At 42.0% G+C, this 14,261-nt stretch overlaps 1 protein-coding gene across 1 annotated transcript in view; it reads right to left on the bottom strand.

Moving 5' to 3' along the window:
• Positions 1-5,866: 5,866 nt before the first annotated feature.
• atrn (attractin) overlaps positions 5,867-14,261 on the bottom strand; it is a 121,571-nt gene continuing 113,176 nt past the window's right edge. Inside the window, exon 29 of the mRNA XM_087171111.1 lies at positions 5,867-12,624. Coding sequence (XP_087027237.1) covers positions 12,500-12,624 — 125 coding nt within the window. The 3' untranslated portion in view covers positions 5,867-12,499. The remainder of the gene's footprint in view (positions 12,625-14,261) is intronic.

Below are 14,261 nucleotides of genomic sequence, written 5' to 3'. Positions count from 1 at the left end.
ATGCCTTAGAATAATATGAATTTTTATGCCTTACTATATTATGACTTTTTTTGCCTTACAATACTATGACTTTTTCATGACTTTTTATGCCTTACTACACAATGACCTTTTTTTGCCTTACTGTACTATGACTTTTTATGCCTTAATATATTGTGCTTTTTATGTCTTACTATACTATGACTTTTTATGCCTTACTATACTATGACTTCATAATGACTTTTTTTGCCTAACTATACTATAACTTTCTTTATGACTTTTTATGCCTTACTATGCTATGATTTGTTATGCCTTATTATACTATGACTTTTTTATGACTTTGTATGCCTTTCTATACTATGACTTTTCAACCTTAATATACTATGACTTTTTACGACTTTATACCTTACAATACTATGACTTTTTATGACTTTTTTTGCCTTACTATACTATGATCTTTTACGACTTTTTATACCTTACTATACTATGACTTTCTAATTACTTTTTTTGCCTTACTATACTATAACTTTTTTAGGACTTTTTATGCCTTACTATGCTATGACTTTTTATGCCTTATTATATTATAACTTTTTTACGACTTTTTATGCCTTACTATGCTATGACTTTTTTTGCATTACAGTACTATGACTTTTTCATGACTTTTTATGCCTTACTATCGGCCTACTATGACTTTTTTGACTTTTTATGCATTACTATAATGTGACTTTTTATGTCTTATTATACTATGACTTTTTCATGACTATTTTTGCCTTACCATACTATTATGTTTTTATGCCGTAGTATACTCTGTCCCTATTTGCAGAGTAATATTACCATATGTGTCACCTATTAGAGGATATATTATTAAGAGATATATGCATCCACTGGATACATGAAGATACAAGTTCATAACTTATATGAAATACTCATAGTAAAATGCAACTTTACCAAAACATTTATCAAAAAAATGTTTATCAAAAAACATGTTTGTATATGATTTTCTCAATAATTACTTTTTAAATTTAAAAAATGTCTATCTTTTATAAAACAAGAAAAAAATTAATAATCTTTTTTGTTACAAAATTTAGATTGTTCTTACCACATCAATCATCTCATCACCCAGGTTAGGAAACCCGCACCAAACTAACTGTATAAAGTAGTTAAGGCGAGCTCCACCTTAACCAGCTACAACACTAAAATGCTACTTATGCATTTATTTTAAGTATAAAACATCTGATAATGTGATATAATAATGACATGCCCAATGTGACACTCAATAACTACATCATAAATGACAAAGAAAAGTAGAAAAACCTCACATTTAAGAAGCTCAACCAATTAATATTTTTGCTTGAAATATGACTAAAATGTTGAATCAATTAATAGTAATCCTTGCATCTGTACTGTGATAGGATTGAAATCTCCAGAACAGCTAGTTAATGGGCATCGTGTTGAGATTATTTTGTAAACTCTCAAAAAGAGTGAAGCTAGACATCTTTGTACCTAGAAAACTAATTACAGAGTCATGTTTGATTCAAATCTTGCAGACATATTACAGCCATTTTGTGCTATTAGTAACATCTTGGATGACATTTATAATTTCAGATGACACCTGTTTGTTTTTTTGAGCACATCAGCAGACAGGTTTTCTCTCCAAATATGGATTTACTGCAGATTATTTATGAGTGAAACCCTTCAACAAAACAAGTGAGGGAAATAACATCATCATAAGTCAAAATCTGACAGCTCCGTATAAAGGATGAAGTGGGGGCGGAGAGATCGGAAAAAACTCCTCTGAGAATTGTTTACTAATTGTACTAATGTGTCTAAAGCTGTCAACAAGACGTTAGAGAGAGAAAACCTGATGCAACAAGAAAACACAAATCAGCATTTCTGAGAATTACATTTCACCGTGTAACCTTTGTTCAGCAAATCTGAAAAACGACGGGGGAAATTTTATACAGACATTATTGCCCCTGACAGCTCTGCTGAAAAACCGCCCGAATCAAAGCTGAGGAGAGAAAATTATATTAGACTGTTTGGTGAAAGCAATAAAGACAAGATGACCTGGAAATGGGCAGACACATGTAAAAGTCTGCAAACAATCTCTGCGTACTCGGAATTAGACTCAGAGGATGAGGAGGAGGGGAGGATGGTTTCATGAACAGCATTACCATAATGTAAAGGAGGGGGGAGAAAAGTGAAAAAATAAGGCCTCATTATCAGCATACTGCTACAGCGCAGCAGCGTGCAGGCTGTCAAAACGATCAGGATGGATTTAGTCAAAGACTTGGAATCAAAGGGCAGCACCTAATCATCTGTTTACACCGTATAGGAGCTCCTGAGGCGAGGAGGGAGCGAAAACAGGGTCGGACAAGGTAGTGGAGAGAGAAAGAGAAGGAGAGGGCAAAAGGAAAGGTGGGCGATGGAGATAGAAGGAGCAAAAGGAGAGAAAGAGACAGAGGAGAGAGGAGGGAGGAATGGAGATAGAGGAAGGACCAGAAAAGATTAGGAGGGAAAAAGAATGGAGAGAGTTGGGGTGGGAAAGAGGAGGGAAATAAGGACTTAGAAAAGAGAAGGAAGAAGAGAAAGAGAGAAAGAAAAAGGGAAGAAAGAAGCAACAAAGAGAAAAAGGTGAAAAACAATATCGGGTGAGAGAAAAAGAGAAAGAGTTGAAAAATGACAAAAAGAGAGAAGTGGAGAATGAAACAGTAGAGGCATAGACAGAGCGAGTTGAAGAGATGATGAAAAGAAGAAGGAAAAGGAGACAGAGTGAAAAACAGTTAAGAGAGGGAAGGAAGGAAAGTAGAGAGAGGAGAAAGAATGATGGAGAATATGTGAGATGGAAGAAAGACATGGATAGGGTCACTAGAAGAGATGGAGTAATAATAAAGGAGAAACAAAAGGAAGGAGAGAGCAGAGGAGAGAGAGAAAAAGGATTGAAAGAAGAGAGTGGGTGAGATGAAAAAGGGAAGGGTTGGAGATATGATGAAGGAGATAAGAGAAAGGAGGAAGAAGGCTGAAGAAAGAGATAAAAGAAAGAGGGATGGATGGGGATAGATGAGGGGGGTCAGACAAGAGACAGGAGAAACTTTCGCGTGCCCATGCGAAAGTTTCATGTGCGCACGTGAAAGTTTCGCGGGCTCATGAGAAAGTAGGCTTATTTATGGGAGGCCATTTTAGGTGAAACACCATCAAAGTGTGCACATACCCATCAAACTAACCACATACACAATGAAAACTTCACAAACACACCAAAAACATGCTTAAACACACTGCGCATATTCACACCCCGCTGTCAGCGTGATATAGGCTGCTTGTGTGTGTTACTGTACTGACTTCTGGATACATATTCGCTCATTGCGCTGGCACGGAGCACCGTGCGCCCGGAAGTTGTTTCAGTGTAACCATGGATGTATTATAAGAGCGGCCATGAGATCTGGTGAACCAAAGAGCTTCATCAAAATACCGATAGCCTCTGAATGGCTGCCTGCCACTGCTCCCCTCCATGAAGTTTTTACTTACTCCAAGGAGCGGATGGTCCACTGTGACGATGTCTACAGGTGCACTTTCTCATGCGCACGCGAAAGTTTCAGGTGTGCACCAGAAACTCAAAGATTGTTTTTTTTCCTCACCCTCCCCTCCATGTCCCCTTAGGGGCTCCGTAGAGGGAGGAACGGGTGAATAAAGCAGAGAGGAAAAAGTTGTAGGAGGAAAGAGGGATGAGAGATGGAGCTAGAAAAGAAACTGGGAGACGGATGGAAGGAGAGAAGACAAGAAGAAAAGGGGAAGAAGAGAAAGATGGGAAACATGAGCAAGATGGAAAGTATGAAGACAAATATAAAAGGATGAGGTGAGTGGGAGAAGTTTGAGATTGGGAGAGGAGAAAGTAGCAGCCAATAACGAAGGAGGGAAGGAAAGAACGAAGAGAAAAAAGGTGCCAGACGGAGAGACAGAGAGAGAAAGAATAAGAGGAGAAGAGAAAGAGAAAAGAGAGAGAATGAGAGCTCACAGGCAAAAGAAAAAGATCAGGAGTGAAAGGAGGAGTAGAGAGTGGGAGAGAGAAACAAAAAGAGACATGAAGTGAGAAGAGAGAAGGAGGGAGGGAGGGAGAGATTAAAGGGGGAGAAAGAATGAAAGAGAGATGCAGGATGACTGGTGATGAATAATTGCTGGTGAGAACACAGCAGCTCAGCGACACTCAGCCTCTCCTGCCGCCGCTTAGCTGGAGGGCTCGGAAACATCAACAGCGGCATTAAAAATAGCAGCGATTATTTGAAAACAGGCCTGGGGAAAAATGTATTTACAAATAATAATACTCAACATTTGTTTCATCCTACTTGGAGCAGCAGACGGGTGTGTCGCAGCATCATAATCCGATGTGGGGAAAACTTTGTTTGTCTTTCACTTTTGACCCACAGTGAGACGTCATTAGTGACCGATTGACCCAATGATCACCATCAGGTCAAACTCTCCGCCTGACCAAAACCCTTTACCTCAAAAACGAATTGCTTGACTGAATGTACGACCAGCAGAGGATGTATACAAACAGTTTCAGTGACCCCCTGACCTTTAAGCTAGTCCCTTCTCTCTCAGACATTTTTTTCACTCCTACACAAAAGAAATATCAATGGGGATAATGCCAAGGAAATCTGAGCACATTCATGCTCCCCAGAGTAAGAACCTTCTTTAGGTCACATCTCGTTATGACACGTGATGAATTGTCAGTTGATACTGCCCAATAGTCAACCTCCTAAAATTTTCTAAGCATATGTTCTGGGAAGCATGAAACCATTAGATTTTGAACATAAGCTGCAATCAAGCACTAACAATTCTGTTAGACCATACTTGGGCACAGGGAGTGCGTTGAGCTAAATGCTAACATGCTCACAATGACATAACATGTTGTTTAGTGAGTATAATATTCACTATGATCACCGTCTTAGTTTAGCATCCAAACATCTGCTAATTAGCAGATGTGAACATAATTAACATAAACATAAAAAAAAAAGTATTGGTTAAATTAAAATGTTCTCCAGATAATATCACTAGATTAAAAGTTATTGCCAAACGTGTTAAAATTCATCCTGAGGCGACCATGAATGCCATATATACAAAATGTCATGGAAATCCATCTAATTGATATAGATATTTTACTCAGATCCAAAAATGTCGACCTCATGGTAGCACAAGATTAACAGTCAGAAGACCTTCAGGGTCATTAGGATACATCCTCTGTGGACCATGAATGTTTCTATTTAATGGCGATCCATTCATAGTTTATCAACATTTTTCAGTCTGGACCAAAGTGGTGAATCTCCTGTGGAGAAAGTACTATTAAAACACTAAAAAAAAAAAGCTCCCCAGAGGACGAACTTCATGAGATGTAATTCAGGTCATCTTCACCCTCAGCTCAAATGATCTAATTACCTGTGGGTCCCCAGAGGATGAAGCTTTGTGTTATGGTAAGCACCTTGACCTTTTACTGCAGCACAACTCTCAAACCAAACTTTCCATTTCTAAACAAAACACACCATAAAATTTCCCATGATGTCAAACTCGATGAAACCTTTTCAAGAAAAAAGAGATTGCCATGAAATTTTATGACATTTATGCTCCTCTGAGGATTTACGCATTTGATTTTAAAGGCTCCCTGAACTCCATCATATTGCAGCCTTTTGAGGCTGTTGCCAAGGCTTGTCTCTGCAGTTACACCATCAAAGAAAATCTTTTTAAATTTTAGTGTACTTTCTTGAAAAGATATCTTACAAGAAACTGTGCGTGTTCCGAAGGCACCACCCCTCTGGCACTCCAGGCACATTCAAACAAGCGCTACAGGAGAAGTTTAAAATGAAGTGAAAAAGTATTTATGAAGACAAACAGCGACGGCTGGATTTTCACATTTAATAATAGACAAAAATGTTCTGTCATTCTTTTATGTACATCAGTAATTACAAGTTCATTAAGCTATTATCCTCAAGTTTTACATGTAGTTTCATCAGCTTCTAGTAATGCTTGTTCATCTTTACACTGCTGTCTTACATACAAAATATGCTATGTACTGTAGTCACATTTTTAAAAGCCTTGGAGAGGTTTGCCATGAATGATTTTTTTAAAACCATCCAACAAATGTCATTCACAATACTTTCTCATTATTTACAAAAAAACAAGAGCAATTGCTAAATTATACATATTAACAAACTACTTCATCAGTATATATAATGCCGCTATACAAAGAGAGACGGAAAGAAAGAGAGAGGGTAAAGCCTGATTTACAGTGACCTTATCCCGATGCTTCAACCTGTGTATTAAAGCATTTTAAATATATTTATATATTAATGCTGCCAGTGTTTGACAAAAAATCTACTTGCATTGTGAATATTAGGAAGATTTCCAGTAACTAATCACACTGTATAAATATGTGTTTGCTGTACATTAGTATCAGTTAATACAGAGATTAAATAAGCTTAAATAAGGCCACTGTAAATGAACTGTTACCCGAGAGAGATTGAGGCCTGGAAAGCGGGGCGAGATAGAAGGGGTTGCTCATCTCTTTGAACCAAAATAAATGCGACAGGTATTTGACAGGTATGGTGGCACGGCGGCAGACTGTGCACGGGGTTCCTACACATTTCCCTTTGCAAACTTCCACACTCCCTCTCAGATATTTTGATCAGCTCGGGGGCCGCTTCACACTTGGGCAGGTGCAGATGGTGGAAAGAGGTAATCGTCTGGAAAATCTGAACTTTAGGACTCAGGAATCCTGCAATGCACCATCAACACAGTGCCACAGTAAACTTCATGTTTACCTGCAGGACTGGGCTTTGATGCTTTACAGCAAAAGGGAGAAAGTCCAAAGAGTTAACCTTAGTCGGTCCAGCTCTCTCTGGACAGAGGAAAGGTTGTATTGTGCTCATGAGTTTTGATTTGTCACTTTGTCTCATTTAGGAGGGAGGGGACACTATGCTCTAGTGCAGCTAGAATTTATGATTCGGGGAGAAAAAAAAGTGCATTTTTATATAAAAATTGTGTCATTTTAAACCCCTGCCACATCAACACAAGACTTTTCAGTTATGCTGTTTTTCCAAAAGGTCTGGGGACACACACACCAAGCCATCCCATGAGCCTCAGCCACCATTAAAGCCATGCTGGCACAGTGTTTTTCCACAACACCTCACGGCAGGTAAAAGCTATTGATCACATGGTCTGTTTTCACAAACTGCAGAAATGCCTTTCGCTTGCAGTTTCTTCTACTAGCCCTCCCTTCAATGTTTAAAACTGATCTGCTGACAAAATATGGCAGTCCAAACGTCTATGTCCTGTTTTATTCAAGAGAAGCTCTGCTAGCTCACTGACGAATGCGCTGCATTTCTTCTAGCTGTTTCACAATAAAAGCCTCCCACTGGTTTGCTGGTGGAAAACTCTGCAGCAGCAGCAGGAACTGTTTGGATGGCATCAGCAGTAACTTAAAGTTACCCTGCAGAGTTTCTGACCACTAGTATCACTTTGGATCAATATCTTTATGAGTGGGTCGACACACATTCCCCGTCAATGACTTTACACTAATCCACTGACCTGCAGGTGGCGGTAATGGGCAGAGAAACGCAGCAATGTGCTAACAAAGACATGTAAACAATGAAGGATTTCAAATGTATAAACAAAAAATAAAAGTTGCAAATATTTAAGGAGGAAGGAACTGGATTTAACACATTTTCTAGAAGTTAGGGACACACCACAATGAAGCCCGTCACGGGTTTGGCCACAGTCTGCCAGAGCTACCGAGCAGAACCAAACAGTGTGGTTAACCCCCGCCTGTGGAAAAACAGCATCAATGTGGCTGATTAGACCTCTTTTAAGGTTGTGTGGAGCTACACATGCTAGCCACCAAACTCCAACGCGGGCTCGCCACAAAACTAAATTTATCCAGTTACTGACGTTATATAAAGACCTAAAGTCCACAAGCAACCAGTCAGCAAACAGTCCAGTCCAGAATCCCAGAAAATATCTGCCATTGTGAATCAAAAACACGTTATGACATTGATCATTTTTAAGGAATTCAGAATTCAGGTCATATTATCCAGCTCTGCCACAGAAGTCTACATTAGTCCCGCCCCAACAGGTGCAACCAAACCAGCTGGGGAGTGCGGGAGATGTCAATCAAGCACGGTGTGTACACGCCCACACAGTCCTGAGAAGACGTCTAATCAGCCAAAAATAAATGAAAAGGCCTGAGTGGGAGGACCAGGCGTGAAAAGTCTTGGATAAATGTTGAAGCTGCAATATTTCTTCTAAACCCCCCTAATCACTTCCCATGCTTTGAGACTTTGCAGACCTGTGTAGGAACCCAGTGAGACTGCTGACAACAGATCTGGGTCAAATAGTATTTGCAGATAATAGAGTTTGTTTCTGATCACTCTGCTGATACTGCAGTTTGAAATGGGTGAGACTGGCCACACAGGACAACAAAGTAATATCCACAAAGTTTAGTCAGTCAATGTAAAGTGTGTTAAAATAATCATCCTACAGAGGTAAAAACAAACTTCTAGGATTTACTCACAGACGCTATCGGACCCAGGATCTGCCTGTCCGAGCCACCGAGCAGAGGATCGTAGTTTGAGAGGCTCGAGGCTGGAAACCTTACGTCTCCTTTTCTCAATGCATCTTCAACAAGAGAAACCTTTTCCTACATGGTCTGAGCCTGTGACCTTTCACTCAATGTGCTGTCTGTGATAACCACTCCCCCCCCCCCCCGGAGGGTTCCAGTTTACAGATTTACCTTGGCTGCACAGGTGATTTTTCATTTTACATTCATTTACAAAAGAAAAAAAAAACCCCACAAACAATCTTGATTCTTTGTGAGATTATTACTACAGTACTTTTTCGAATCAGCCGGAGAATTGATTCATATATGAAGAGATTCTTTGCAAAATGAATGAAAATCTGCTTTGTGGGAAATTAAATTAAATTTGCAACTGAAGACGAGAGCGGTCACAGATTCTGTCACTGAGTACTGATACTGAACAAAGTGATTTTTCTTAACAGTGAGCAGGTTTAGTGTGTGTGTGTGTGTGTGTTGTGGAATGAAACTGTTCATCTACAGAAAATCAAAATGTACGAGATGTCGGCTGATCTCAGAGCTGCTCTTGTTGAAGTATGCTGATGCTGCAGTGGACAGAGACGTGCACTTTCAGGCGTTTCGGTGTCAGGAGCACGTCGGCCCATTTGATGACGGGTCATGTGATGTTGCGGGGTTTACGTTTTATTGCCTCTCTCTCGTCTCCATCAGCTCAGGGTCACATTCTGGCTTCATATTGTAAAGTTTTGTTTTAAGGAAGTTACAACAAATTGATTTTTTTTGTAAAACAGGTTTGAAGCAGACGTGTTCTCATGGTCTCATGGCAGGAGTCAGTGACACTGATGCTATTTCTGCCAAGGAAGAAGAATATCGCAGCTTTCCTTGTGCCGCAGAGGCTTGTACATCCCAAAATGTTCCTGCTGTCGTCAGATGTTTCCCACCCAACGAGACTTTTGGAATTGAACAACAGCTTCAAAACGACGGTTGGTTACCTGCCAAACAGACTGATAGTGCAGGCAAACAAAGTCAAGAAAGTCCTGCACACCTGAGAAGAAGTGACGGGTGCGTAGGAGAGTGAGAGGCCGCGGTACAGATCGTAAAAAAATAAAAATAAAACTCCCACAGCCTCACAGAAACAGTATTTAATAAAAAATTGTTCATACAACTCTGAATGGCTTTTTTGTGGGAGTTTTTTTTTTTCTTTAATTTGCACTCAGACGGACCAGCTTACCAACCATATGCCAATTCTACCACATTCGGCTGACAGCTGACGGCGATTTTCTACCATCAAGTCTCTGCAGAAGTGACAGAATAAACATCAAAACCTGAACCAGCCAAAAAAACAGAAAGTTACTCTAGTGGAGGAAAAAAAAATAAAAAAGGATTGATCATAAAGAGTGCAAGTGAAGTGCTTTGATTCCTCAGTGCACATATGGACAGAGCTGACTCCTGAATGCGATGCTGGCGCTCGCTGAGTGGAGTTCTGAGCACATCCAGCTCTCTATAATTACAGAATGTCAACTTTGTTCATGCTTTCTGCTCTGACCTTTTTGCAGTGCTAAGAGTGTGCCCTTTAACCAGATGGTGAGCGGTTCTAGTATGCTGAACACATGTGAGAGCCTGGAACTAAATATGCCGAGCTCTTTAGGGCAGAATGCGAGTTATTAAATTGTTCTATTACTGTACTTCTCTGAAGGCGGGGAGTTAATAACTTTGTGAGGGGAGGGAGGAGATACGTCTTCCACAGCTCCTGCTTTCAAACACCTGCAAGTGTTGTAGTATGAAATTTATATCCGGCAAAGATGACCAATGCGGACTGATTCAAGCCCGCTGTGATGCTCGGTGCTGACGGAGAAAAGACTCTAAGGTAAGAAACACAGACCTGACACCCTGATGCCCTTATAAAACAGAAAATTACTCCTGACATTTCAAAGCAACAGCTCTGTTTTCAACTGGCAGCCTGAGGTTTTTTTTTTTCTTTTTGTGTCTCTTGTGTTTGCCCTGTGTTTTTCCATTCTGCTTTCCCTCATTTTCCCCAGTTGACAAAAAAGTAATGTTTCTTTATAAATGGACCAGTGATTTCAGATAAGGACTGTGGAAAGAGCAGGTAAAGCAGATATAAATGGAAGGGAAAAATAAAAAAAATAAAAAAACGACTGGCTTAGAGAAACCTCACACATGGAGCACAAAGAGGCAGTAAGCCCGAGAGAGGACGATAATTTCAAGAGGCAATTTTAGGAAAAAGCAATGGATGTTTTTCTTGTATTTTTTTTTTTTTTTTTAGGATGAATATCCATGAGATGTGGTCGATTCAAAAGTTCCATTTAACAAAGGAACAAAGGTGCAAATAAGGAAAAAGACACTGACATCTGCTTGTTCTGGTGATGTGTGTGCGCGCTTCATGTTGGGTTGTCGACCCGGTGCCATTCACGTGTTGGCATTAGCAGCTCCACTGTAGCCTCATCAATATGAACACAGACCCTGCTGCAGCTGTAGATTGCTCAGGGACACGGAGCGATTGCCATTGAATGGTGCTGGGGTTGGTATCAGGGAGGGGGACATGCGTTGCATTTTGGGGCACGGCAGCAGCAATTAGATGCTATGGATTTCCTAGGCAACGATCACAGAGGATGCTGAACCGTCACCCCGGCCCCCCCTCACGCAGATCGCCCTAATCACTTCCGTCAATCAGAGTCAGGCGATCTATAGGAAGCCTGTCTCACATGAGCCGGAGGCGCGGCGCTGCCAAAGGGACAATCGTTAAACGCCGGAGGGTTTTCTCACCACCGGCTGTTTTGCTGTGTGTGTGTGTGAGAGAGAGCCCTGCGAGCGCACCTGTGTGCAGAGACATTAGCTTTCATTGTGACTGGAGGAGTAATTAGCTGGAAAAGTTTCAATGGGCACTGGCTTACGATCCAGCCAGCCAGCCAGCGTGGATGAGAAGTTGCCGTGGTGTTGGTTTTGTACTCGGCCAAACTGCCAGAGAGGTTGGGAAGGAGGTTGGGTCCAGCAGCCAGATGGCCACAGAGAGAGAGAGAGAGAGAGAGAGAGAGAGAGAGAGAGAGAGAGAGAGAGAGAGAGAGAGAGAGAGAGACGGGCGGAGACAAAGCTCCAGACAGGCCACAAGACAGCGGTAGAAGAGACAGAGGCCGATTAGAAATGTCACATACTTCAGATGGGCTTTGGCTGCACGGCTGGCCTCCTACAGTGGATCCTCGTTAAAGGAAGACTGAACATGCTGTTCGCTTGCTCGGAGGCCAAACTGTACAGGACTCCGGTGACACCAGCCCTCAGTGCTGAGCTGTGAACTTGACAGCAGGCAACAATGGGCTACAAATGGGTCGAGGGCCTGGAAAGTAGGTTTTTTGGGAAGAGTGTGTGTGTGTGTGTGTGTGTGTGTGTGTGTGTGTGTGTGTGTGCATGTGCAGTTACACATGTCCAGTTTGTTCCTGCATTCAAAATAACACAATACAAAACAAAGAACAACAATAACTTAAGTAAAACAAGAACATAGAGGGTTGCAAAGTCTCTGGGTTTCCAAAAAACTACGAGACGAGGATCTCTTCTAGCAGCAAGCCGTGGCCGCCTCGACTCTAACGAGGCGGTGTCGACAAATGTAAAATGTTTTTTTTTTCGATGGGAAAGGGTGGAGGCAGCACCCGCTTTGTCCCTCCCTCCCTCCCCCTCCTCTGTGTCCAGTGTCTTTCATTCAGTTTGAAGGGACCAAAAGTTCCTGCGGGAGGAGAGAAGGGGGAGGGGGGGGCCCACTGAGGCTTCAGTGCACTGGACAACTCGGCCCCTCACCAAAATGTTCCAGTCCTGCGTCCCAGCATGCACCTCTCCCTGCCAGAGCGGAGCTGGCAGAAGTCTCTGAAGGAGGGGGCCGAGGCAGGGGGCTAAATGGGAGAGCGTCGGGCCGGGAATGGTGGAGGAGGATGGGGGGCGTGGTCAGATACAGGTGGATGGCTGTGCGGTGGGCTGCTGTTTGCGGTTCCTCAGGCCTCCGGACTTCTCCTTGTAGCCCACACACATCTGCTGAGAGACGTCCACCAGCGCGCTGGCCACTGCCAGACCTGCACACACACACACACACACACACACACACACACACACACACACACACACACACACACACAGAGTTAGTGAAGATGATACAGGTGTCACATATTTAAAACTTCTTAATTTTCCAATGAATCAAAACTAACAACATTTGATTTCTTTCATAATCAGTTCATCAGTTGAAAAATCACTCAATGATTTAATGGATTTATAGAGACAAAAGTCTCGGAGCAACTGGTTTGAGCGAAAAGGAGTGAAGGTGATCTTGATCTGCACACACAGGCTTTTTATATATTATATAGTAACACTATATATAGCCTTTACTTTTTATTACTTTTTGATTGACTTTTAATTGATTTTATTTTCCTCTTCATTGTCTTCTTCAGTGCTTTAAGTAAAGTCCTTTAAATTGCCACCTGTGTTTGAAAGCTGCAGCTATCTCTGCCATCTCCTTTTATACGCATCACATTGTGGGGCAATAATTCTAATCATCACACTCAAAAATCAAGTGTTGTTTTCATGCATCCTTCATTTTTTGGTAAATACATCATTTGTGACACGTTCCCAGTGTGAACGCACACGAAACGTCTATTGACTGAAAAACTGTTTAGTGTGTGTATAACACACACACACACACACACACACACACACACACACACACACACACACACACACACACACACGCACGCTCTCACTCCCAACCACATACACAGGTGGTGAGATCATAGACTGGCAGCGCAGGCAATCATTAACTTCTATCACACTTCATTAACATTTATTAATACTCTCTGAGCCATGAAATTCCAATAAACTCCATTTATCTCCAATGATGGATGCATTTACCCCGATCAACTGCACATAGCCAACGGCGAAATATAAATTCCAAGGGGAGAAGCTGCGGCTGGGATCACACAGTCTGACAGTCTTCAGTGCAACAGGCTGCGGCTCTCAGCTTGTTGAGCGCAGGAGGGTTCAAATCACCCAAATCAAGCTCAGATACAGATCAGAGATAGTCCGTGGTGCTGACCCGCTCTCGGCTGTTTGGAGAGCTACAAAGGCAGCCATTTTGGGACGAGCAAAACTGTAAACAGAGAGCGCCACGAGGTCGTGACGCTGACGACAGACAGCCGGAGGAATGGAAACGGATGCAGCCGCGCGGGAAACAAGTTTAAAGTGTTGTAACAGGAGACCCTCGCGGGCATGGGAGGAGGGTAGGAGCGCGGCTAACACGGGCTCCACAAAAGCTGCCCGAGGGAAAGCTTCACCGAGAGTGGAGACGGTTCTGTTATGACAAAAGGACTATGTTGTAATTAATAAGGGCCTGGGGCGTGCTGATGGTCTGGGGACTGCAACTGTGGGAGGCAAAGAGGGCTGTAAAATAACAGAAGGGGGGAAAAAAAATTGAGAAAGAAAAGGAATCAAGTTGAGTTCTTGTCTGAGTCCTTTAAGGAGAGAGTGGAAGACGGAGAATAGAAAAGAAAAACTTTGAGGGGAGTGAAGCGCTCAGTCCTCTCACGACGTCCGAGAAACCAGGATCAGGAAAACAGATGAAGGACGGATGGGAAAGTAAAAAGAGAGCGGTGGCAGTGTTGGATGAAAGGAGGTAATGGGCTCAATTCTCAGTGCTATCAGGCTGTAAGGGAAGGGAATG

Source organism: Seriola lalandi, unplaced genomic scaffold, assembly GCF_002814215.2.
Source record: "Seriola lalandi dorsalis isolate HSWRI2012SDOR001 ecotype SW California unplaced genomic scaffold, Sedor1 jcf7180002054976, whole genome shotgun sequence".
Lineage (NCBI taxonomy): Eukaryota > Metazoa > Chordata > Actinopteri > Carangiformes > Carangidae > Seriola > Seriola lalandi.
The sequence above is the reverse complement of the archived record's forward strand: the minus strand, read 5'-3'. Positions and strand labels throughout refer to the sequence as shown.